This window comes from Oncorhynchus masou, chromosome 17, assembly GCF_036934945.1.
Source record: "Oncorhynchus masou masou isolate Uvic2021 chromosome 17, UVic_Omas_1.1, whole genome shotgun sequence".
NCBI lineage: Eukaryota > Metazoa > Chordata > Actinopteri > Salmoniformes > Salmonidae > Oncorhynchus > Oncorhynchus masou.
The window spans coordinates 8,541,981-8,568,304 of record NC_088228.1 but is presented as its reverse complement, the minus strand read 5'-3'; the positions used below and the strand labels follow the sequence as shown (position 1 = coordinate 8,568,304).

Below are 26,324 nucleotides of genomic sequence, written 5' to 3'. Positions count from 1 at the left end.
AATAGCCATCACTAGCCGGCTTCCACCCGGTTACGCAACCCTGCACCTTAGAGGCTGCTGCCCTATATAAATAGACTTGGAATCACTGGCCACTATAATAATGGAACACTAGTCACTAATAATGTTTACATACTGCTTTACTCATCTTATATATATATATATATATATATATATACTGTATTTTATTCTACTGTATTTTAGTCAATGCCACTCCGACATTGCTCAATCTAATATTTATATATTTGTTAATTCCATCCTTTTACTTTTAGATTTGTGTGAATTTGTTTTAGATACACCTGCACTGTTGGAGCCACGAACACAAGCATCTCGCTACACCCGCTATAACATCTGTTAAATATATGTAGGTGACCATTTGATTTGTAAAGCCCCTCCGGCCAAACCCTCCCCTATCCCGGACGACTCTCAGTCAATTGTGCACCACCCTATGGGATTCCCGGTCAGGGCAGGTTGTACACAGCCAGGGATCGAACCCGGGTCTTTAGTGACGCCTAAATGTGTGTGTGGCTCTTGGTTCAGTGTTTTAAAATGAGAACTTTCTGGCCTTATAGACTGGCCGCCCCTCAGAACCTGGTTCCTCTCTAGGTTTCTTCCTAGGTTCCTGTCTTTCTAGGGAGTTTTCCTAGCCACTGTGCTTCTACATCTGCATTGTTTGCTCTTTGGGGTTTTAGGCTGGGTTTCTGTATAAGCCCTTTGTGACAACTGCTGATGTAAAAAGGGCTCTATAAAATACATTTGATTGAAATTTGATTGATGGTCAATAGCCTAATCCTTCTCTGTCTAACACTGAGATGTACCGCTTGTGCTCAATGACCCTGAATTGTAGGTGTGCCCCCTTGCCTTATAGTTAAATAAAGCCATCACTGCAGATGAGACAGACATTCTCCCAAATTCATTCACTCAACCCATTCATTGTGTTGACTTAGGTGCTTTCAATGATAAGGCTTTAGCTATGGTTTGATTTCTAACGAATGCAAAATGTAGTTATGGGTATTTAAAGTCACTCATTCATTCTGTACTATTATTCAGATGAATGAAAGCATGGGTATATTCACTGAGTGAACAAAACATTAAGAACACCTCTTTCCACGATATAGACTGACCAGGTGAATATTCAATATTAGGAATTTGTTCTCAATTTGTTCTTAATATTAGGAATTGTTCTTATACTTAGGGCTGACCGCATTACTGTCACACTTGCGGTCACGATTCATGAAGGCAGCCAAATTCCACGTGACCGTTTAGTCATGGTAATTAGGCTTCTCCAAGTTCTGAAGCTGATGATGGTCATTAGCAGTATACTAAACTTGCAATCTGCCTGGTACTCAGCATTCTATTGTCCCTCTAATCACTCTTGACATCAATGAAAATGTATTTGAAAATCTAATCAGTCACTTAACGAGAGCTCATGTTGCGCAACATTTCACAATAGGCTATGCAATTGTGCGAGAAAATAAGAGTGATGGCTTCTACTAAAAAGAGGAGGAGCAGCTTTCTATAGTCTAGGCCTACTATATTTATTTCTCAACTCTCCTCATATTAAGCACATTACGTATATTTACAACAGGAGTCTGGTATGAAAATAAACCACGGGGAAAAGCGACCTCCATTCGCTATTTAAGTGCATAGACATGTACTTTTTATTCATTTTATCTTTTCATTATGTAATGATATGGGCAGCGACCATGTAACGCTTTTACAACATACAGAAGTGTGCTGGTTATCAAGGGGAAAAGTATTGACAAGTTTTTTTGAATTGAGAGACGAGGTTAAAGTTTTCTTTACTGACCAAAATGTTCACTTGTCTGACAACTTCCGCGATGATGAGTTTCTCACACGACTGGCCTATCTGGGTGATGTTTTTTCTTGCCTGAATGATCTGAATCTAGGATTACAGGGACACTCCGCAACTATATTAAATGTGCGAGACAAATTTGAGGCTATAATTAAGAAGTTGGAGCTTTTCTCTGTCTGCATTAACAAGGACAACACACAGGTCTTTCCATCATTGTATGATTTTTTGTGTGCAAATGAACTCAAGCTTGCGGACAATGTTAAATGTGATATAGCAACTCACCTGAATGAGTTGGGTGTACAATTACACAGGTACTTTCTTCTGAAATAGACTACATTTTCTTAAAATCATGCTTCTTTAGACCTGTCTAAAATAAATAATGGATTTATTGTGAAGGTGTAGGCTATATGAATGGACAGTTCCTAAGGTCTGCATCGGTGGCTTGTTGGCTATGTGTGGAAGCAAGGAGATGCTACATGTGTTTATGTTAATTAACAGTCAATTACAGTGAGGCCGACAGTTATTTGCTTGACAATCACCGGCTAACGGAATTTCGTCATCGTCACAGCCAAAGGTATGCTCAATGTATATGGAGATGTGAATCACTGATACCAGGTCCTGTCTAGAAGGAGTGAATCACTGATACCAGGTCCTGTCTAGACGGAGTGAATCACTGATACCAGGTCCTGCCTAGGAGTGAATCACTGATACCAGGTCCTGTCTAGACGGAGTGAATCACTGATACCAGATCCTGTCTAGACGGAGTGAATCACTGATACCAGGTCAACAGGGGAGGGTGTGGAGATCTCCCTTCCTCTGGAAAAGTGTCAGGGAAGGCCAGAGTGTGTGTGTGTGTGTGTGTGTGTTTCCATTGTTTATGTACAATTCTTTGCCAAGTTTGTGATGTCATCCCATCATAAGAACGAGGCTTTTGAAACATCTGTATTTGTGCGGGTATGTGTTGTTGGCAGAATCTATTTGTCTGCACAATGTGCTTTTCTGTATGGACTTGCTTTGATACGTTGTGCACATACAGGACATGTTCTGTTGACACAGCATCACAGTAACCAGTAGCACGGTTTGTTGTATCGACCCCGATCGTTCAGATACCTTTTCGTGTTTGCTCTAGTCTGCTGGGAGGGCAAGATGTGGTGGGGCATAACGTTTAGGAGCTATTCTATTGGTACATTAAGACAGGCAAGCTTAATCAAGTACAGATAAATGATTTGAAAAACTTTTTAAAAGTATTTGAACCCAGGTCTGCTGTGCGTCTGGAGTGTAGTCTTCATGCACGCAGGCCTGTACTGCATACGGAACTGTGTGTACGAGCAATGACTGTAGCCTCAGAATGTTGCAGCAGGGAGAGACCCGCTTCCTCACCAATGTCCCAGCATTATCGGAAGCAAACATCCCAATGTGCACCTGTCTGTTCGGAAGAGGCTGTGAATTCCACTCACATACCCAGCCAACTCAATATTAGGAAGGTGTTCCTAGTGTATGGTATACTCAGTGTATATACCGTGTTGCCTGTCGATAAAGCTTTATTGAATTAAATGTACAGACGGTGTAATGTACACGGTGGTCTTTCACCTTCCTCTAACCTCTGTGTCTTTTAGAGGGGAAGTAACCTATCCATTACAGCTTGTGTACAATTGGACAACAAAGTAATCTTCATCTTCTTTTTCCTCATCTTCTTCCTCATCTTCTAGGCCCAGGACAAGAGGAAAGCTCTGGAGGAGACTAAAGCCTACACCACCCAGTCCCTGGCCAGCGTGGCCTACCAGATCAATGCCTTAGCCAACAACGTGCTGCAGCTGCTGGACATCCAGGCCTCGCAGCTGCTCCGGATGGAGTCCTCCATCAACCACATCTCTCAGGTCAGGAGAGACAAACATACACAGGCTTAGACACACACACATATATATATACATATATATACATTTACATACATACATACACACACACACATACATACATACATACATACATACATACATACATACATACATACATACATACATACATACATACAGTACCAGTCAAAAAGTTTGGACACACCTATTCATTCCAGGGTTTTTCTTAAATTTTTACTATTTTCTACATTGTAGAATAATAGTGGAAACATCATACTATGAAATAACACATATGGAATCATGTAGTAACCAAAAAAGTGTTAAACAAATCTAAATATTTGCCTTGATGACAGCTTTGCACACTCTTGGCATTCTCTCAACCAGCTTCACCTGGAATGCTTTTCCAACAGTCTTGAAGGAGTTCCCACATATGCTGAGCACTTGTTGGCTGCTTTTCTTGTTTACCTTTTATATTGACAACGTTCTTGTCTGGTTGAGATATTATCATTTAGGCTAAAAACAACCTGAGGATTGAATATAAACATCATTTGACATGTTTCTATAAACTTTACGGATACAATTTGGATTTTTTTTGTCTGCCTGTTTTGACTGCGTTTGAGCCTGTGGATTACTGAAGAAAAGCGTAAACAAAACTGAGGTTTTTGGATATAAAGAGACTATATCGAACAAAAGGAACATTTATTGAGTAAATTAATGTCTTCTGAGTGCCACCATATGATGATCATCAAAGGTAAGGGATTAATTTTATCTCTATTTCTGAGTTTTGTAACGCTTCTGCTTGGCTGGTTACTGTTTGTAATGATTTGTGAACTGGGCTATGTTCTCAAATAATCGTAAGGTATGCTTTCACCGTAAAGCATTTTAAAAATCTGACACAGTGGTTGGATTCACAAGAAGTTAATCTTTAAACCTATGTAAAATATGTTTTGTTTTCTGAATTTTTATAAATTAGTGTTTCTGTATTTGAATTTGGCGCTCTGCAATCTCACTGGATGTTGGCCAGATGGGACACTAGCATCCCACATAACCTAGAGAGGTTAATTGAAAGACATTCCAGGTGACTACCTCATGAAGCTGGTTGAGAGAATGCCAAGAGTGTGCAAAGCTGTCAAAGGCAAAGTGTGGCTACTTTGAAGAATCTCAAATATAATGTATTTTGATTTGTTTACACATTTTTGGTTACTACATGATTCCATATGAGTTATTTCATAGTTTTGAAGTCTTCACTATTATTCTACAACGTAGAAAATAGTAAAAATAAAGAAAAACCCTTGAATGAGTAGGTGTGTCCAAACTATTGACTGGTACTTTAAAAACGTTTTGTGGTCACTTAGAAATGTCCTTGTTTTTGAAAGAAAAGCTTAATTTTTGGTCCATTAATATAACGTCAAATTGATCAGAAATGCAGTGTAGACATTGTTAATGTTGTAAGTGACTGTTGTAGCTGGAAATTGCAGATTTTTAATGGAATATCTACATAGACGTACAGAGGTCTATTATCATCAACCATCACTCCTGTGTTCCAATGGCACGTTGTGTTGGCTAATCCAAGTTTCTCATTTTAAAAGGCTAATTGATCATTAGAAAACCCTTTTGCAATTATGTTAGCACAGCTGAAGACTGTTGATCTGATTTAAAGAGGCAATAAAACTGGCCTTCTTTTGACTAGTTGAGTATCTGGAGGATCAGCATTTGTGGGTTCGATTACAGGCCAGAAATGACCAGAAACAAAGTACTTTCTTCTGAAACTCGTCAGTCTATTCATTTTCTGAGAAATGAAGTCTATTCCATGCGAGAAATTGCCAAGAAACTGAAGATCTCGTGGTGGTAAAGTGGGAGATTTATACAGGGTAAAACGGACCATGAAGAAGGAAGTCTGACACTCCATTTTGCAACGCCATGCCATACCCTGTGGACGGATGTTAATTGGAGCCAATTTCCTCCTACAACAGGACAATGACCCAAAGCACAGCTCCAAACTATGCAATAACTATTTAGGGAAGAAGCAGTCAGCTGGTGTTCTGTCTTAATGGAGTGACCGGCACAGTCACCGGATCTCAACCCTATTGAGCTGTTGTGGGAGCAGCTTGACCATATGGTGATGGAAGTGCCCATCAAGCCAATCCAATCTGTGGGAGGTGCTTCAGGAAGCATGGGGGTGAAATCTCTTCAGATTACCTCAACAAATTGACAACTAGAATGCCAAAGGTCTGCAAGGCTGTAATTGCTGCAAATTGAGGATTCTTTTACAAAAGCAAAGTTTTATGGACACAATTATTATTTCAATTAAAAATTCCTTATTTATAACCTTGTCAAAGTCTTGACTATATTTCCTAATCATTTTGCAACTCATTTCATGTATGTCATCATGGAAAACAAGGACATTTATTGACCCCAAACATTTGAACAGTAGTATACAGTGGGGGAAAAAGTATTTAGTCAGCCACCAATTGTACAAGTTCTCCCACTTAAAAAGATGAGAGAGGCCTGTAATTTTCATCATAGGTACACTTCAACTATGACAGACAAAATGAGAGTAAAACATCCAGAAAATCACATTGTAGGATTTTTAATGAATTTATTTGCGAATTATGGTGGAAAATAAGTATTTGTTCAATAACAAAAGTTTATCTCAATACTTTGTTATATACCCTTTGTTGGCAATGACAGAGGTCAAACGTTTTCTGTAAGTCTTCACAAGGTTTTCCCACACTGTTGCTGGTATTTTGGCCCATTCCTCCATGCAGATCTCCTCTAGAGCAGTGACTTTTTTGCCCCACTGTACATACATACATACATACATACATACATACATACATACATACATACATACATACATACATACATACAGTGCATTCGGAAAGTATTCAGACCCCTTAACGTTTTCTCCATTTTGTTACGTTACAGCCTTATTCTAAAATTGATTAAATTGTTTTTTCCCCTCTCATCAATCTACACACAATACCCCATAATGACAAAGCAATAATAGGTTTTTAGAAATTGTTGCAAATGTATATATAAAAAAACTGAAATATCACATTTACATAAGTGTTCAGACCAAGTGTTAACTCTGGTGTGTGAAGACGCAATCAAGATGTCTTTGCTTGATTTAAAAAATAAAGCATTTTGAAAATGTGGAATATTTTTTGTAAAATATAGAATAATCCATTTTTAGATTTCATTTTAAGACAGCAAAATGTGAAACCTGTGTAAGGGGTGTGTAGACTTTCACTAGACGCTGTATCTACATGTATTTGAAATACATTTTACATGACGTTAAATAGATTGAAATGTAATTTTTTTTCTCCCTTGTGGGTTGGGGAGGATCTGTGTTTCATCCACCTTTAGTAATGGAACTGCATGTATAAGCACTGAGACGAGTCCTCTTTGTAGAGAAATGATAAATAGACCAATAAGCTAGCTTCTGTAGCTCTCTGGTCCTTGCGAGCTATTGCTTTTGTTTTGTATTGATGATATTCTGTATCACGGTTGAAGCGATGTTGCATCCACCTTTAGTGCAGGAGGTGAGATGAGTTGTCGATTCAGGTGTTTTTACGGTCTAGTTCTCACTGGAGCATGCTGATGAATGAGGGTTTCCAGGGACGGTGATTTCCAACCTTAGCTTTGAGGAGGTTTGGGTGGGAAACGCCAATGCACACATGGTGAGAGATGAATTCTTATGAACAGCTTGTAGCAAAATTCCCCCAGAGTCTTGACCAAGCGGACCAGTCTTGACCAAGCGGACCAGTCTTGACCAAGCGGACCAGTCTTGACCAAGCGGACCAGTCTTGACCAAGCGGACCAGTCTTGACCAAGCGGACCAGTCTTGACCAAGCGGACCAGTCTTGACCAAGCGGACCAGTCTTGACCAAGCGGACCAGTCTTGACCAAGCGGACCAGTCTTGACCAAGCGGACCAGTCTTACCGAATTGTCATTGTACGTTCTTTTCAACAGTAACCATTGGACAAGGCTTTCAGTTAGGCCGCCTGCTGGAACAACAATGCATAATCATGAATGAGAATTTTTAAATCAAAATGAGCAATTATTATTATCTCTTAAAAATAAACATTTTTCTCTGGGAGAAAGAAGTCTCATGAAAAAATAACCAATGCTGTTGTTCACATAGAGATCCTATTAAATTACTCTATTCTATATTTGATGAATTCATGTATTAAATTTACCGTATTCTAATTCCTAATTCTGTGGTTGTACATCTCAAAGACATTCCAATTTTCACACGCTATTGTTGGGTGAAGAAAAGGTATTTTCTCTTGTTGGGAACATTTTCTGTCAGAATTACGTGAGACATAAAGAGAGGAGTTATGGCGTTAAAACCACTGATGAAGGTTTTAACATGAGGAATGTAGGCAAGACAGACCATAATAAAAAGGTCCAACTAACAACTTCTGTTGTTTTGACTGAGCAAGTTTCCCCGGAAACCATAGTGCTTTGTGTAACCATGGACAACCAGCCCTCTCATGAGGCTTACTTAGCGCAACACATTGACAACCTGGCTGCGTTCAAAATGAAGAAAACATTGCAAAACTTGGAACCAACTAAATGCACCTCAGATCTCAAAAAGAGGGTCTAACTAATGCTGTGAAATCTAGTTGCAGCCCAGTTTGATTTAGGTACAACTCTGCTGTTCGTGCATAAAGGATGTACAATACCCTTACAACAAAAAGATTGTAGTTTTGAAACTGCAGTCGACTGGTATTTTGGATGCAGTTATACTGCCTTTATACTGTACTATACTGCAGTTATACTGCCTTTATACTGTACTATACTGCAGTTATACTGCCTTTATACTGTACTATACTGCAGTTATACTGCCTTTATACTGTACTATACTGCAGTTATACTGCCTTTATACTGTACTATACTGCAGTTATACTGTACTATACTGCAGTTATACTGTACTATACTGCAGTTATACTGCCTTTATACTGCAGTTATACTACGGTTATAGTGCACTATACTGTGGGTATAGTGCACTATACTGTAGTTATGTGGTTCTACTGTACTATTCTATACTATACTGCACCATACCTCCGTTATACTGCACTACACTACTATACTGCAGTTATACTGCTGTTATACTGCATTAATACTGTACTTTACTGCAGTTATACTGCACTATACTGTAGTTATACTGCGATCTAACATCTATTTTCATAAGCAAGATCATCTATATCAAGACGCTGACAATATTTAGTTTGAATTGGTGGCCCCAAACCAAAGACTAAACGCAGACTTTGAATTTCATGCCTCCCCCAAAAGCACCAGTCACGGGTCTTAATCACATCACTAATTCCCCCCCCCCCCCTTTACCTCCGACCAAGGTTTCCGTTCACACATCTAACCTCGATTCACCCCCCACCCCCTTACTCTGACCAAGGTTTCCATTCACACATCTATCCACAATTCACCCCCCCCTTACTCTGACCAAGGTTTCTGTTCACACATCTATCCTCGATTCACCCCCCCCCCCTTTACTTTGTCTCATAGATTGTCAACAGTCCCCTGATGAACTCATTCATCGTTTCCATGACTGACTGATTCTTCCATCTCTATGACGACCCACTAGACTTGTCATCGCCTTTTCTGTGTAGAAGGATTAGGCTGCGTTCGCAATTGGAACAGTCATTGGAAGTGATTTGGCCAAATCCTCTCCAGGGCTCCAGTCTTAAGTGTTTCCCCCAGTGTCACTGGTGCCACGACATTGTTCAGTTTCTGGCACCAGCCCATGATTGGGTCGAGATCCAATAACCAAATAGAAACATGTGTAATCATCTAATAAATTAATTCACAGTACTTCTTAAGAAGTGTAATAGAGTACTGACGTGGTACTCATTAAATACATTGTTACATCTAACACGTCCAAGCAGGAATGATTCCAGATATTTTGATATGCAACCTAATCCAGTGTTTGTCATGAATTTTGGGTTGATAATTAAACTAATTATTAGACTTGTATATTTGACCAACAGAATAGGGCACCAGAATTTTTTTTTTTTGTTTGTTTGTTTGTACAATAGAGATGAATTTGACTTCATCCTCAACATTTCCCATCAGAGAGAGAGAGAGAGAGAGAGAGAGAGAGAGAGAGAGAGAGAGAGAGAGAGAGAGAGAGAGAGAGAGAGAGAGACACACAGAGACACACAGAGACACACAGAGACACACAGAGACACACAGAGACACACAGAGACACACAGAGACACACAGAGACACACAGAGACAGAGACAGAGAGACTTCCTAAACTCCTGCCAAATGTATGACCATATTAGAGACACATATTTCCCTTAGATTACTCAGATCCACAAATAATTTGAAAACAAATCCAATTTTGATCAACTCCCATATCTACCGAGTGAAATACCTGTGACCCTTTGCCACAAGAAAAGATCAGTGAAGAACAAACACCCATATTTATGTTTATTTATTTTCCCTTTTGTACTTTGACTATTTGCACATAATATGACATTTGAAATGTCTTTATTCTTTTGGAGTGTAAATGTTTACTGTTCATTTTAATAGTTTTTTTAACCTTTGTTTACTGTCTATTTCACTTGCTTTGGCAATGTAACATATGTTCTGTGATGTGCTGGCTGGTTGTTCTTGGGGCGGCCTTTTAAATACCAGCCAGATGTTTATCAGAGTGAAGAGATTACACCAGAACTGTTGCTAGAGAGAGAGAGTTGTACCCTCAAAAGTTAGATTGCATTATCTGTGTCTAGACACTCTCAAAGCCATCTACACAAACTTCTGGTTGAATGTGTTTTCAACAGACAAGCGTGATTTGATATTACACCCAGATCACCTGATATCGAACCCAGATCGCCGTGTGTTAACCCTCAATTAGTCCAGCAAACGTCAATGTTAAGATTACTCATCGCACGAGCTCACAGAACCACCTCTGTTACAGTAGCTTTTCATCAGTGGTCAAATGGATTTAGCAGCTCTTCTCTAATGGCGGTGCTGTTTGTGGTATACAACCAAATGAAGATCCAATCTACAGAGAATATAGAACACCCCTTTAACGACCAACTGAACAATAACAGTAGAACTAACACACTTCTAACCTCAAAGCTAAACCTTTCAGTATCTCTTTCTTTATTTCTTCCTGTCTTTCCTGTCCTCTCATTCTCATCTTCTGTCAACATTTTCTATCCGTTGGTCTCTTGCCCCCCTCTTCTGCCAACCTCTTTCTGTAGGAACTTTTAGTTTGTGAGCCCACGCTCTGATTCCGACAGGAAATGGGCCTGTTTCCAGCTATATCTGGGTGTGACCATTTGGTTTCCTCCGGAAAGAAGTTATGACCATGTTTGCTATTTTTATCACACAGCACAAATGTGTAGTATCGAACACAGAGACGTTTGTGTGGCAGCAACTCAGGGACTTCTTTATAAGGTCATCCAGAGAGTCAAATGAACTCCCTGTCTATTAAAGATCTCTTTATCTCGCACTTGTTCTCCATCTCTATCCCCTACAGCAATGGAAGCACTAAAGAGTACTTAACCCAGTTGGATGAATAGTGAATGAAGTGTGACCTCATTGCCCAGGGTCGCACACACACACACACACACACACACACACACACACACAGACACACACAGACACACACACACACACACAAACACAGACACACACACACAGACAGACACACACACACACACACACACACACACACACACACACACACACACACACACACACACACACACACACACACACAGACACACACAGCAAAGAACTTGGAAGGCCTCAGCCACTCAGTCTTGTTAAAATACTCCAAACCAGAAGGTGACAGTAGCGTTGTTTGGCAATGCATATCCGTGCGTATTGCTTATGGTCAAGATTCCAAGCTATCTGACTTGCCCAGTTAAATAAAGTTTAAATGAAATAAATACAAAAATCTGCGCTAATGTTGCTATTTTGTCGAAAGGCCTTGTTGATACTAGCCAGATGGCCACAGCTAGATAACTACCTAGCAAGATGACAAAGAAGTTTAATTCACTCTCCACAATCCCATACTGCCAGTGCCAGCCCATAGCCAAATGTTTAGCTAGCTAGCTAACGTTAGCATATTCGCTAGCTAGCTAACATCAACATAGCTAAGGACACTGCACTAACTCGGCAGTTAACACAGGCAGCTGTTTCATGAAAACTAGCTAATCCATTGTGATTTAATTATAATACAGTGGTTAGCTAGCTTGGAGGAAGTATTTAGTGTTGTGTTCACTCTGTGAGCTTTGCTAACTACCATCCCATAGCCTGTGGATGTACGGACAAAATGCCCAATTCTTTTTCAATTTTTTGTTGTTGTTGTTGGCTCCCCCACGTAAGGGTTTGCATGCAGTATGAAAGAAGTTAAGGGTAGTTTCACTAGCCAATGCTAACGAGCATTAGCGCCCATGACTGGAAGTCTGCAGGTACTGTAGCAATGCTAGTTAGCATTGGCTCGTGAAACTACCGCTAACTTCCTTCATACGGCACACAGATAAATTCCAGAATCTCACAGTATCCCTTTAATACGGGGCTGGAACAAAAATCTGCTCACTGTCGGTCCCCAGATCCAGGATTGTAGAATACTGGAAGGAAGCTGTATATTTAAACTTCTAAGGGATGAATAATGCTGTTATGTCCTCGGTGACTAAATATGAAATACTGGCATTCTTGTCCAACAGTGTAAAACGTTTATAAGCTTACTTAATGCTGCCATAAACATGAATTAATGGAGGTATTAAACAGGCATAGCAAAATGTAATGATTGTCGTAAACATCTATGACAAACACACCAGACTGCGTATAGTCACAGCACTCCTTCCTCTTCCTGGTTTCTAATCCTCTCCTTCTCTCTGTCTCTTTCTCTCTGTCTTTCACTCTCCATCCCTCCATCCAGACGGTGGACATACACAAGGAGAAGGTGGCGAGGCGAGAGATTGGCATCCTGACCACCAATAAGAACACGTCGCGCACGCACAAGATCATTGCCCCCGGCAACATTGAGCGGCCGGTCCGGTACATCAGGAAGCCCATCGACTACACACTGCTGGACGACGTGGGCCACGGTGTCAAAGTAAGAGTCTCCTGTATTTTAAAGTAGAAGCCACTGTGTCAAAGTAAAAGTCTTCTGTTTTTTAAAGTAGAAGCCACAGTGTCAAAGTAAAAGTCTTCTGTATTTTAAAGTAGAAGCCACGGTGTCTAAGTAAAAGTCTCCTGTTTTTTAAAGTAGAAGCCACGGTGTCAAAGTAAGTCTTCTGTATTTTAAAGAAGACAGACACCATAGTGTCAATGTAAGAGTCCCCCACTCCCCCTTAAAGTAAAAGCAACAGACTGGAGTCATGACATCATCAGCCCAAGTGTGCGGAAGGTAGCCTAGCGGTTAGAGCGGTGGGCCAGTAACCAATAGGTTGCTAGTTTGAATCCCAGAGTTGACGAGTTAAAACATTGGTTTGGTCTGCCCCTTTGAGCAAGGCACATAACCCTACTTTCTCCAGGATCACCGTCAATAATGCTGATTCCCTGGCTGTGACCCCACTCTGAGTGGGACATGACTTCCATTTCTCACTACTCACTTGTACAGGTTACAGACAGGAGCAATAAAAGCTATTTGATCGAGTGCCTCATACTGTCTGTAATACTGCAGTATCTGTGCTGGTTTCTGTTTCACGACAGGCTTCACATCCTTCATTGCAATTAATCCACTGGGGTCACAGTTGTCCTTCCCTCCGATGTGTAGTAGCACAGGATTCATAAGTGGAACAGTCATGTTATTACAATTTCATTACTTCCATTTCATTAATTCAATCAAGCTAATCAATAAACGGCTCTTCTAGTAAGGGAGTTAGTGTGTGTGTGTGTGTGTGTGTGTGTGTGTGTGTGTGTGTGTGTGTGTGTGTGTGTGTGTGTGAGACATTCGTATGTGTACAAGTAGACCAGTGTGTGTGAGAGAGAGACAGACAGCTTGATCTGGGCCAAGTGCTGACGCCATCATATCCCACATGAATTGTGGGAAAATAATCTTTCAGCTCTGTTCTGGCTCAGTCTTCATCTTTGATTCTCTCTCCCTTGGATATCTCACTGATCACTGAAAAATGCATTTAAAACACACCATCTCTCACTAATCACTGAAAAATACATTTAAAACACACCATGTCTCACTATAATCACTGAAAAATGCATTTAAAACACACCATGTCTCACTATAATCACTGAAAAATACATTTAAAACACACCATGTCTCACTATAATCACTGAAAAATACATTTAAAACACACCATCTCTCACTAATCACTGAAAAATACATTTAAAACACACCATCTCTCACTAATCACTGAAAAATACATTTAAAACACACCATGTCTCACACATTTGATATGTTATTTCTGACATATTATGTTGTACAGGAGCAAGCTGAACTGTGGTAGGAGCTCATGCTGCCATTGTTACAGGTTGTCTGACACCCTCTCTTCCCTCACCATCCCTCTGTTTTAATCTCTTTATCCCCATCACTCCCTCTTTACCTCTTCCCCATCCCAATTTTTGTCTCTGTCTCTCTGTCTGTCTCTATCTGTCTCTCTCGCTCACTCTCTCTCTCTATCTGTCTCTCTCTCTCTCTCTCTCCCTCTCTCTCTCTCTTTACCTCTTCCCCATCCCAATTTCTCTCTCTCTCTGTCTCTCTCTGTCTCTCTCTGTCTCTCTCTGTCTCTCTCTGTCTCTCTCTCTCTCTCTCTCTCTCTCTCTCTCTTTACCTCTTCCCCATCCCAATTTCTCTCTCTCTCTGTCTGTCTGTCTGTCTGTCTGTCTGTCTGTCTGTCTGTCTGTCTGTCTGTCTGTCTGTCTGTCTGTCTGTCTGTCTGTCTGTCTGTCTGCCTCTCTGTCTGCCTGTCTGTCTGTCTGTCTGTCTGTCTGTCTGTCTGTCTGTCTGTCTGTCTGTCTGTCTGTCTGTCTGTCTGTCTGTCTCTCTGTCATTGATATTCATAGTCTCCATGGTGTGTTATGCATGAAGGAATGTCTCTATTACTCCGGCTATGTGATAATGACTTGTAGATGTTCGTCTAACATCTGTTGCTCTACATTCTAAAGAGACCGCAGTCACACATTTGGCTTAGTCTCATGATACACATGCATTGAGCTTTTGTAGCAAAACAAATGAGTGTGTGTGTGAACAGCTCATCCCCACATCTTATTTCCCCCATGTTGAGGCAGGAGGAGTCCTCGGGGCTTGCCCGGGACCTTGAATAACTAATCACTCCCCTATCCTCCCCAGTTATCGTGCCCCCCCCCCCCACCAGTCATTGCTGACAGACCTTTGCCCCTAGTGTCAGATACTTCCCCCTGACAGCCGAGCTTCGCAACGTTAAGACTCGTCGTCTGTCACCAGTTACTGTAAACCCAAGTCACGTATTAGACCTCACTCACTCACTCACTGACTGACAACAACAGCTCGCTTCCAGTAGAATCTAAATCAGGCATTTGACAGACAGAACTGTGCACTATCTGAATTAGGGAGCAGGTATTAGCAGAAGCTAGATATTGGTTAGCTGCCGTTGATAAGGATCAGTATAGGCTGATTAGAGAAGTCAGATCTCCCTCTCTACTCTTAATCAGTGAGCTACACTGTCTAAACAAATATATGTGGACACCCCTTCAAATTAGTGGATTTGGCTATTTCAGCCACACCCGTTGCTGACAGGTGTATAAAATCGAGCACACATCCATGATATCTCCACAGACAATCATTGGCAGTAGAATAGCCTTACTGAAGAGCTCAGTGACTTTCAATGTGGCATCGTCATAGTGCCACCTTTCCAACAAGTCAGTTCATCAAATTCCTACCCTGCCGGAGCTGCTCCAGTCAACAGCAATACAATGACAGTCTAGACGATTCTGTGCTTCCAACTTTGTGGCAACAATTTGGGGATGAACCTTTCCTTTTATTACTGTAGTTCTCACTGTCTCTTCTGTTAACCAATGATTACACCCTGTTACTGCTGTAGTTCTTACTGTCTCTTCTGTCAACCAATGATTACACCTGTTACTGCTGTAGTTCTCTCTCTGTCTCTTCTGTTAACCAATGATTACACCTGTTACTGCTGTAGTTCTCACTGTCTCTTCTGTCAACCAATGATTACACCTGTTACTGCTGTAGTTCTCTCTCTGTCTCTTCTGTTAACCAATGATTACACCTGTTACTGCTGTAGTTCTCTCTCTGTCTCTTCTGTTAACCAATGATTACACCTGTTACTGCTGTAGTTCTCACTGTCTCTTCTGTTAACCAATGATTACACCTGTTACTGCTGTAGTTCTTACTGTCTCTTCTGTTAACCAATGATTACACCTGTTACTGCTGTAGTTCTCACTGTCTCTTCTGTCAACCAATGATTACACCCTGTTACTGCTGTAGTTCTTACTGTCTCTTCTGTTAACCAATGATTACACCTGTTACTGCTGTAGTTCTCACTGTCTCTTCTGTCAACCAATGATTACACCTGTTACTGCTGTAGTTCTTACTGTCTCTTCTGTTAACCAATGATTACACCCTGTTACTGCTGTAGTTCTTACTGTCTCTTCTGTTAACCAATGATTACACCTGTTACTGCTGTAGTTCTTACTGTCTCTTCTGTTAACCAATGATTACACCTGTTACTGCTGTAGTTCTTACTGTCTCTTCTGTTAACCAATGATTACACCTGTTACTGCTGTAGTTCTTACTGTCTCTTCTGTTAACCAATGATTACACCTGTTACTGCTGTAGTTCTCACTGTCTCTTCTGTTAACCAATGATTACACCCTGTTACTGCTGTAGTTCTTACTGTCTCTTCTGTTAACCAATGAGCATGTTGTTGTTTTTGTCTCTCCTCTCTTTTCACTGCCTGCACTCAGTGGCTTAAAGCCAAGGTAAGAGTTGTTTCTCTCCCTACCCATGATGCTTTGGGCCCATTACTCCAGATCACCATTGTTTCATGACATCAGTATCATTATATTCGTCATTCTAAAAGCCTTTTTTTGCCATGACGATGTCCTAATATAAGGTCCCTGTGATGTCTCCCAATGATCTATCTAATTATCAATCCAACAATACACAGACCTTGTTATTGACCATCCATCCACCGCCACAACACTCTAAAACACTAAGCAAAACGTTTCCACATAAGCTTCACCATACAGTATATGGGCTACTTCCACTAATTCCTCTTTTAGTAATGGGTTGAACATCAGTAGGCCACCTAGGACTGAGTCTCGCATGTTTTTGTTTTTCATAGCAACAAGGCAACAACCAACCAACGAGGGGAGGAGGAGGAGGGACATTATCCAGGACCAATCCGCCCACACAGAAACCCCCGAGCCCGCCCATGGCTGGTCGTGGAACTCTTGGGTAGGTTGTCCAGAAATTAAAGTGTGTGTGTGTGTGTGTGTGTGTGAGCGTGAGCTTGTGTAGTTGACGTGCACTTAGTATTCTCCGTGTGTGTGTGTGTGTGTGAGCGTGAGCTTGTGTAGTTGACGTGCACTTAGTATTCTCCGTGTGTGTGTGTGTGTGTGTGTGTGTGTGTGAGCGTGAGCTTGTGTAGTTGACGTGCACTTAGTATTCTCCGTGTGTGTGTGTGTGTGAGCGTGAGCTTGTGTAGTTGACGTGCACTTAGTATTCTCCGTGTGTGTGTGTGTGTCCTCTCCAGGCGAAACACCTCCTATAAGACCCTGGAGCCAGTCAAGCCGCCAACAGTCCCCAACGACTACATGACCAGCCCTGCCCGACTCGGCAGTCAGCACAGCCCTGCACGCACAGCCTCCCTCAACCAGAGACCCAGAACACACAGGTTACTTGCACACACACACAAGTACACATACACACTCATTCACTCACAGACACATATACATTTAAAAAAATACATTTAAAACACACCATCTTTCACTAATCACTGAAAAATACATTTAAAACACACCATGTCCCACACATTTGATATGTTATTTCTGACATATTATGTTGTACAGGAGCAAGCTGAACTGTGGTAGGAGCTCATGCTGCCATTGTTACAGGTTGTCTGACACCCTCTCTTCCCTCACCATCCCTCTGTTTTAATCTCTTTATCCCCATCACTCCCTCTTTACCTTTTCCCCATCCCAATGTCTCTCTCTCTCTCTCTCTCTCTCTCTCTCTCTCTCTCTTTACCTCTTCCCCATCCCAATCTCTCTCTCTCTCTGTCTCTGTCTCTCTCTCTCTGCAGTGGCAGCAGTGGAGGTAGCGGGGGGCGAGAGAACAGCTGTGGCAGCAGCATTAGTGTTCCTCTGGCCGTGCCCACGCCCTCCCCTCCCAGCCTGGGACCAGGTGAGCCAAGCAATACATATCCTTCAGTTTAGCTTAGCATTTAGCCTTCCATTCTGTTATTGTAGCTTGTCTGTTAGCTTAGCATTTAGCCTTTCTCTCGGTCTAGCATCTCTGGTCGCCTAGTTTAGGATTTAGACTTCCATTTTGTTACCTTAGCTTCTCTGTTAGCTCAGCATTTAACCTTCCATTCTGTTATTGTAGCTTCTCTTCTCTGTTAGCTTAGCATTTAACCTTCCATTCTGTTATTGTAGCTTCTTTGTTAGCTTAGCATTTAGCTGTCCGTCCTGTATAGCGTCTCCTACTTCTATCAGGCCTGCTTCTGGTTTGTCTTGAACTTAGCCATTTGTTTGTTTATTGTATCAGCTTGTCAAAATATGCAGCCGAAAGGTTGCTGGTTCGAATCCCTGAGCCGACGAGGCACTTAACTCTAGTGGTTTTTCTTAGCAGCCTATTTGTTCTGTCAGTGTGGAATCTCTCTGGACAGTTTGTTTTAGCCTTGTGTGATGCATCTGCTGTCCATCTGGATCCTGATGGAGATGAATATTTTAATTAGATTTTGGCAGCACATTATATCTTCTCCATAGAAGTATTTTTTTCTGTCTGGTTTGGTTGTTGTACTCGGGCATTCTAGTCACAGCCGAGTCTCTTCCATCCACATATAAACAAATGACCTGAGGTTGAAAGCCAAATACTTCTCTACCTCTCTCATTCCCTAGTTCACTCACCTTCCTTCCCCTACCTTCTTTCTCCCTATAACTCTCCCCTTTCCCCACCCCAACAACCACAGCAGCGGCCCACCAAGGCCCAGGCCTGGGTCCCATCCCTATGGCCCAGTTTGGCACCATCTCACGACAGGTCTCCCGCCACAACTCAGCCACTTCCTCAGCCTCCATGGCGTCGGCCACGGGTACCTACCGCCGGGCGCCCTCCGGCAGCTCCCATTTCTCCATGTCCCAGCAGCCCCACCTCAACGGGGGCCCTGCCTACCCCCAGAACTCAGGTAAGACCATGGAAAGGAGTTTTGTGGTTGAAGGAATGTTGAGTCTGACCAAAGAACAACGTCAATAGGCCGCCCGGTCACTGTGTGTCCTGGATAGAGGTAGCTCACTTTCACTTCAGCTAAAAGAGGAGGACATTCAGGGCAGTGGAAGACAGAAGTCCACACGCCCACATTAGCTGACAGACTAGAGGAGATTTAAGACGAACGTCACAGACATCGAACCAAGGCTGTCAGTATCTCTGTCAGCACACACACAACATTGACCCATAAGAGGTGGACAAGTTTGGGTGACTGGTCTATGTGTCTGAAGGCAGCTCGACGTTTCAGGGCTCCACATCAACGCTTGTCTGCTTACCCGGGGAAAGTCAAATGCATTGTTGGACAAGCAGATTATAGATTTAAGTTGTCCGAATTGGAAAAATCTAAATTCCCAATGTCAAACAATTAGGCTCCTCCAATCAGAATTGGATCAAAGTGTCCTCCAGATGTGATGTTTTGCTCACTGTCCTCCCAGTCTCTGCAGAGCACATCAGAGTATAATTATTGTCGGCTTGCGTTGATAGGCACGGGGGGTCTTTTAATCATGGAGTCACGAGATGCGTTTTTTTTTAGATCAAAGCGAGCCTTGCTATGTTCACACATTTGTTGATAATAATTGCTGGTGAGTTATTTGGCCAGTTATAGCAAATTGTTGGTCTGCAGTGAAAATCCTGGAAAAGTCATTGTGTGAGAGGACAACGGACTGACTATAGTAGATAACCAGTCAAACTACACAATATGTTTTGAATTGGCTATTTGGCTAGTTAACTATTTAGCTATAAGCATGATTTTCCACTGGCACTTGTGTATAAGTGGCGCAGTGGTCTAAGGCACTGCATCTCAGTGCTAGATAGTATTACAACAGGCTGATTGGGAGTCCCATAGAGCGGCGCACAATTGGCCCAGCGTTGTCCGGGTTGGGCCGGGTAGGCCGTCATTGTAAATAAGAATTTGTTCTTAACTGACTTGCCTAGTTAAATAAAATGACCACAAATGGCTAACACGCAGGTGATACAGGTAGTCAGGTAGTCAGTTGATACAGGTAGTCAGGTGATACAGGTAGTCAGGTGATACAGGTAGTCAGGTGATACAGGTAGTCAGGTAGTCAGTTGATACAGGTAGTCAGGTGATACAGGTAGTCAGGTGATACAGGTAGTCAGTTGATACAGGTAGTCAGGTGATACAGGTAGTCAGGTGATACAGGTAGTCAGGTGATACAGGTAGTCAGGTGATACAGGTAGTCAGGTGATACAGGTAGTCAGGTGATATAGGTAGTCAGGTGATACAGGTAGTCAGGTAGTCAGTTGATACAGGTAGTCAATTGATACAGGTAGTCAGGTGATACAGGTAGTCAGGTAGTCAGTTGATACAGTTAGTCAGGTGATACAGTTAGTCAGGTGATACAGGTAGTCAGGTGATACAGGTAGTCAGGTGATACATGTAGTCAGGTGATACATGTAGTCAGGCGATACAGGTGCACATGAAACCAATGCTGCATACTCTGGTTATAAAAGTATCTCTTAAAGGAATAAGTCAAAGGGTATGAACACTGTCTGAAGGCCTCTGTAACTATGCTTTCAAGATCTCCCCAGAATGCTGAGCTGCAGGGTTAGATTAAAAGCCTGCACACCCAGTAGCTCTCCAGATGAAGGGTAAAAATCTGTCATGCCTTTTGGTGGGAACAATCTGTTATAACACCAGGGTTAGAGTGAAGGGAGTAATTGTGTCCCTCGACTAACCAGTGCCCCCGCACATTGACTCTGTACCGGTACCCCATGTGTATAGCCCCGCTATTGTTATTTTACTGCTGCTCTTTAAATATTTGTTAGTTTTATTTGTTTTTCAATTATTATTATTATTATTTTTATATTTATTTATTTTATTTACATTTAAAAAAAATATATATATATTTTTTAATTTAAATTATAATTGTTTTTAATTATGTCTTTTTTTCCTTCGATTTCTAGGATAAAAATAAATAGATAATGTAACCAACAACTGCATTGTTGGTTAAGGGCTTGTAAGTAAGCATTTCACTGTATGTGCTACCCACACCTGTTGTATTCGGTGTCGGTAGCCTCGTGGTTAGAGCGTTGAACTATTATCCGAAAGGTTGCAAGATTGAATCCCCGAGCTGACAAAGGAAAAATCTGTTGTTCTTCCCCTGAACAAGGCAGTTAACCCACTATTCCTAGACCATCATTGATGGAAATTTAGAATTTGTTCTTAACTGACTTGCTTAGTTAAATAAAGGTAAAAACGTGACTGATTTGATGTCAGCCACCTATCAGAAGACAGTTGAGTGTAGTTCAAAACTAGTTCAAATGACCGTTTCTGATTGTAATGATGTCATTTCAACAGTTTCTGATTGTAATGATGTCATTTCAACAGTTTCTGATTGTAATGATGTCATTTCAACAGTTTCTGATTGTAAATGATGTCATTTCGACCGTTTCTGGTTGTAATGATGTCATTTCAACAGTTTCTGGTTGTAATGATGTCATTTCAACAGTTTCTGGTTGTAATGATGTCATTTCAACAGTTTCTGGTTGTAATGATGTCATTTCAACAGTTTCTGGTTGTAATGATGTCATTTCAACAGTTTCTGGTTGTAATGATGTCATTTCAACAGTTTCTGGTTGTAATGATGTCATTTCAACAGTTTTTCATACTGGCCCTAGTGGCCTGCAAACTGTGTCAAATCATTCCTGTAATATTGGGAACTATGCATGAAATGGTACCTAACTCAACAGGGTGTCTGATAGAGTACTGTGAGATATCATGTTACCGTGCTGCATGTTGTTTGTCTACATACCTAGTGGCGAAAACTGGTTGAAAAGACATCATAATGACATAATTTCAACCAGTTTGTGGTTGTGATAACCTCATCGCTGGGCATGTTTTACTGTCTATGGAGAACAAGCATCCCACAAGGCATTTATATTCTGCTTCTATCTTTCTTATTGTCTTGTTTCAGTGTCACTCGTTTTATTGTTGTATCTGTAACTTGCCACTACCCTAGATAAAATATACATTTGGAAGATGCTCTGATAATAAAGTCATAGTAGCTAATTGAAAAAAGCTGAAGCAAAAACACTATTTACTCACACACTGTGTCTTACTGCTTTGTTTTGATCTCTGACAAGCATATTTATCTTGTGTTTCTCACACCTTCCCCTCCACCCTATTTCTGTCTCTGGTCTGTCTGTCTCTCTCTGGTCTGTCTTTCTGTCTCTGGTCTGTCTTTCTGTCTGTCTCTCTCTGGTCTGTCTGTCTGTCTTTCACTCTCTGATCTGTCTGTCTGTCTGTCACTCTCTGGTCTCTGTCTGTCTCTCGCTCTCTCTCTGGCCTGTCTTTCTGTCTGTCTGTCTCTTACTCTCTGGTCTGTCTGTCTCTCACTCTCTGGTGTCTTGTCTGTCTCTCTCTCTGGCCTGTCTTTCTGTCTGTCTGTCTCTCACTCTGATCTGTCTGTTTGTCTCTCACTTTCTGGTCTGTCTGTCTGTCTGTCTCTCTCTCTCTCTGGCCTGTCTTTCTGTCTGTCTGTCTCTCACTCTCTGGTCTGTCTGTCTGTATCTTACTCTCTGGTCTCTGTCTGTCTCTCTCTCTCTGGCCTGTCTTTCTGTCTGTCTGTCTCATTCTATGGTCTGTTTGTCTGTCTTTCTCTCTGGCCTGTCTCTGTCTGTCTGTCTCTCACTCTCTGGTCTGTCTGTCTGTCTCTCACTCTCTGGTCTCTGTCTGTCTCTCTCTGGTCTGTCTGTCTGTCTCTCTCTGGCCTGTCTGTCTGTCTCTCACTCTCTGATCTGTCTATTTGTCTCTCACTTTCTGGTCTGTCTGTCTCTCACTCTCTCTCTGGTCTCTGTCTGTCTGTCTCTCACTCTCTTGCCTGTCTGTCTCTCTCTCTGGTCTGTCTTTCTGTCTGTCTGTCTCTCTCTGGTCTGTCTCTCTCACTCTCTCTGGTCTATCTCTCTCTCTCTGGTCTGTCTGTCTCTGGTCTTTCTGTCTGTCCCTCTTTGTGCCTGACCTTGTTGCTGCTTCCAGTGTCTGTAGCTCCTCCTCCTCCTATGGTCCAGCTGACACCTCAGATCCCCCTGACCGGCTTTGTGGCCAGAGTTCAGGAGACCAGTAAGTCTCTCACACACACACGGGTAACATCAAAACGACTTCCTCAGTCCTACATATCAGACCAGGACCTATTATTAATCCCCTTTTATGTTGTCTGTCATGCCTTTTTCACACGCCCCCTACTGCCTTTAGACACACCCCTTCTATGTCTTGTCTGTCATGCCTTTTTCACACGCCCCCTACTGCCTTTAGACACACCCCTTCTATGTCTTGTCTGTCATGCCTTTTTCACACGCCCCCTACTGCCTTTAGACACACCCCTTCTATGTCTTGTCTGTCATGCCTTTTTCACACGCTCCCTACTGCCTTTAGACACACCCCTTCCATGTCTTGTCTGTTGCCATGGTCACTGAGAGACAGTGGAGAGTGTTCTATGGTTCCATTTCTGTTCAATGAACACACCTGACTTAAGGTTTGGAAAACTGCATAGTCTCAGCCAAGTCAAGCACGGTTTTAATCAGACCCGGGGCACAGTGACCCTCCCAATGCCTCCGTGTCCTTATTCAGGTGACCTTAGTGGATTTTCCAGCTTTCAGATCCCAGTTTCATCCTTCCGGTCATTAGTTAGCGTTTAGACCTTCAGGAGCTATAGGTCTCTGAACTACTGGGTCTCTTCCGGGGCGGCAGGTAGCTTAGTGGTTAGAGCCGCAAGGTTGTTCGATTGAATCCATGAGCTGACTAGGTAAAAATCTGTTGTTCTGCCCCTGAACAAAGCAGTTAATCCACTGTTCCTAGGCCGTCATTGTAATTAAGAATTTGTTGTTTACTGACTTGCCCAGTTAAATAAAATACAGTTAAGAAGAATGCTCTGTCATGCCATCTGCTGGCCAGTACAGGTAATCACATGTCTGGAAGATCAGGATAATGCATCAAATAGAATATCTGAATTAATGATTTGTTTGTATAATGTTCAGAAGCAACATACTGGTAGGGGCATTTGGAAGTTGTTTGTTCAGTTTGGAGTGGCAGAGCTGAGCTCATATGACATTTTGACAACACTATATGAGCAGCCTGTGTGCGATACATCATGTAGATGGTAACCTGTCATAAGACTGACATAACGATTCCATGACAACTGGTTATTGGAATTATACTTGTTGCATGCATGGTATTCATGTATTATACTGTAGGTACAGGCAGTATGTCCTAAACATGGAAAACCCTGCTTTAATATACTGTGTATATATATATTAATATATATAACCTAAACATGGAAAACCATACTGTAGATTTGAATTGGCATACGTACAGTACCTGTCAAAAGTTTGGACACACCTACTCATTCAAGGGTTTTTCTTTATTTTTACTATTTTTCTCCATTGTAGAATAATAACACATTATTGAATCATGTAGTAACCAAAAAAAGTGTTATACAAATCAAAATATATTTTATATTTGTGATTCTTCAAAGTAGCCACCCTTTAGCCTTGACAGCTTTGCACACTCTTGGCATTCTCTCAACCAGCAATTAACAGGTGTGCCTTGTTAAGTTCATTTGTGGAATTTATTTCCTTCATAATGCATTTGAGCCAATCAGTTATGCTGTGACATGGTAGGGGTGGTAAACAGAAGATAGCCCTGTTTGGTAAAAGACCAAGTCCATATTATGGCAAGAACAGCTCAAATATGCAAAGAGAATCAACAGTCCGTCATTACTTTAAGACATGAAGGTCAGTCAATAAAAGTTTCTTCATATGCAGTCGCAAAAACATCATGTGCTCTGATGAAACTGGCTCTCATGAGGACCACCACAGGAAAGACCCAGAGTCACCTCTGCTGCAGAGGATAAGTTCATTAGAGTTACCTGCCTCAGATTGCAGCCCAGATAAATGCTTCACATAGTTTAAGTAACAGACACATCTCAACATCAACTGTTCAGAGGAGACCTGTGTGAATTAGGCCTTCATGGTCAAGTTGCTGCAAAGAAACCACTACTAAAGGACACCAATAAGAAGAAGAGACTTGCTTGGGCCAAGAAGCACGAGCAATGGACATTAGACCGGTGGAAATCTGTCCTTTGGTCTGATGAGTCCAAATTTGAGATTTTTGGTTCCAACCACCGTGTCTTTGTGAGACGCAGAGTAGATGAACGGATGATCTCCGCATGTGTGGTTCCCACCGTGAAGCATGGAGGAGGAGGTGTGGGGGTGCTTTTCTGGTGACGCTGTCAGTGATTTATTTAGAATGCAAGGCACACTTAACCAGCATGGCTACCACAGCATTCTGCAGCGATACGCCATCCCATCTGGTTTGCGCTTAGTGGGACTATCATTTGTTTTTCAACAGGACAATAACCCAACACACCACCAGGATGTGTAAGGGCTATTTGACCAAGAAGGAGAGTGAAGAGTGCTTCATCAGATGACCTGGCCTCCACAGTCACCCGACCTCAAACCAACTGAGAAGGTTTGGGATGAGTTGGACTGCAGAGTGAAGGAAAAGCAGCCAACAAGTGCTCAGCATATGTGGGAATTCCGTCAAGACTGTTGGAAAATAATTCCAGGTGAAGCTGGTTGAGAAAATGTCAAGACTGTGCAAAGCTGTCATCAAGGCAAATGGCGACTACTTTGAAGAATCTCAAATATAAAATGTATTTTGATTTGTTTAACCCTTTTGTGGTTACTACATGATTCCATAATGTGTTATTTCATAGTTTTGGTCTTCACTATTATTCAATGTAGAAAATAGTAAAAAATAAAGAAAAAACCTTGAATGAGTAGGTGTCTAAACTTTTGACTGGTACTGTATATTTAGGAGGTTTTCCCTGGTCAGGTCACATGGTCAGGAGTAACCCTTGACCCTATTGATGTCACAGAAAAAAAATATAATTACTACACCAGTCGATTAAATTCCACTTCCGTAATGTCCGTCATTTCTTCCCCGTCCTCATCCAGTTACAGACGACCCGGTCCCCCTCCACCGCCCCCTCCCGAGGACGTGGTCATGTTTGACGAGCCCTCGCCCCCTCCCCCGCCCCCGCCCGTGGACTACCAGGGGGATGAGGAGGCGGCCGTAGTGCACTACAATGACCCCTACTCTGACAGAGACCCCCACTGGGCCCCCAAGGCCTACGCTGAGAAGGGTGAGTTTGACTGGTACCACCGAGAGAGACCAGTCACTGATCGCTGTTTCGGCATGATTCAGG

At 42.0% G+C, this 26,324-nt stretch overlaps 1 protein-coding gene across 6 annotated transcripts in view; it reads left to right on the top strand.

Annotated features, from left to right (window-relative positions):
- LOC135558385 (abl interactor 1-like) overlaps positions 1-26,324 on the top strand; it is a 36,517-nt gene that overhangs the window by 7,404 nt on the left and 2,789 nt on the right. Inside the window, exons 2-10 of one of the 6 annotated variants that reach the window (XR_010458351.1) lie at positions 3,523-3,690; positions 12,592-12,768; positions 16,578-16,592; positions 16,958-17,070; positions 17,369-17,509; positions 17,918-18,018; positions 18,806-19,018; positions 23,096-23,179; positions 26,074-26,261. Coding sequence is in view for 5 of the 6 variants with exons in the window: in XM_064992146.1 (XP_064848218.1) it covers positions 3,523-3,690; positions 12,592-12,768; positions 16,958-17,070; positions 17,369-17,509; positions 17,918-18,018; positions 18,806-19,018; positions 23,096-23,532 (1,350 nt within the window). In the remaining variant the exon portion in view is untranslated. Of the gene's footprint in view, positions 1-3,522; positions 3,691-12,591; positions 12,769-16,577; positions 16,593-16,957; positions 17,071-17,368; positions 17,510-17,917; positions 18,019-18,805; positions 19,019-23,095; positions 24,518-26,073; positions 26,262-26,324 lie in introns of those variants that run through there. The other 5 variants (XM_064992149.1, XM_064992148.1, XM_064992151.1 and 2 more) reach the window with 5 other exon arrangements.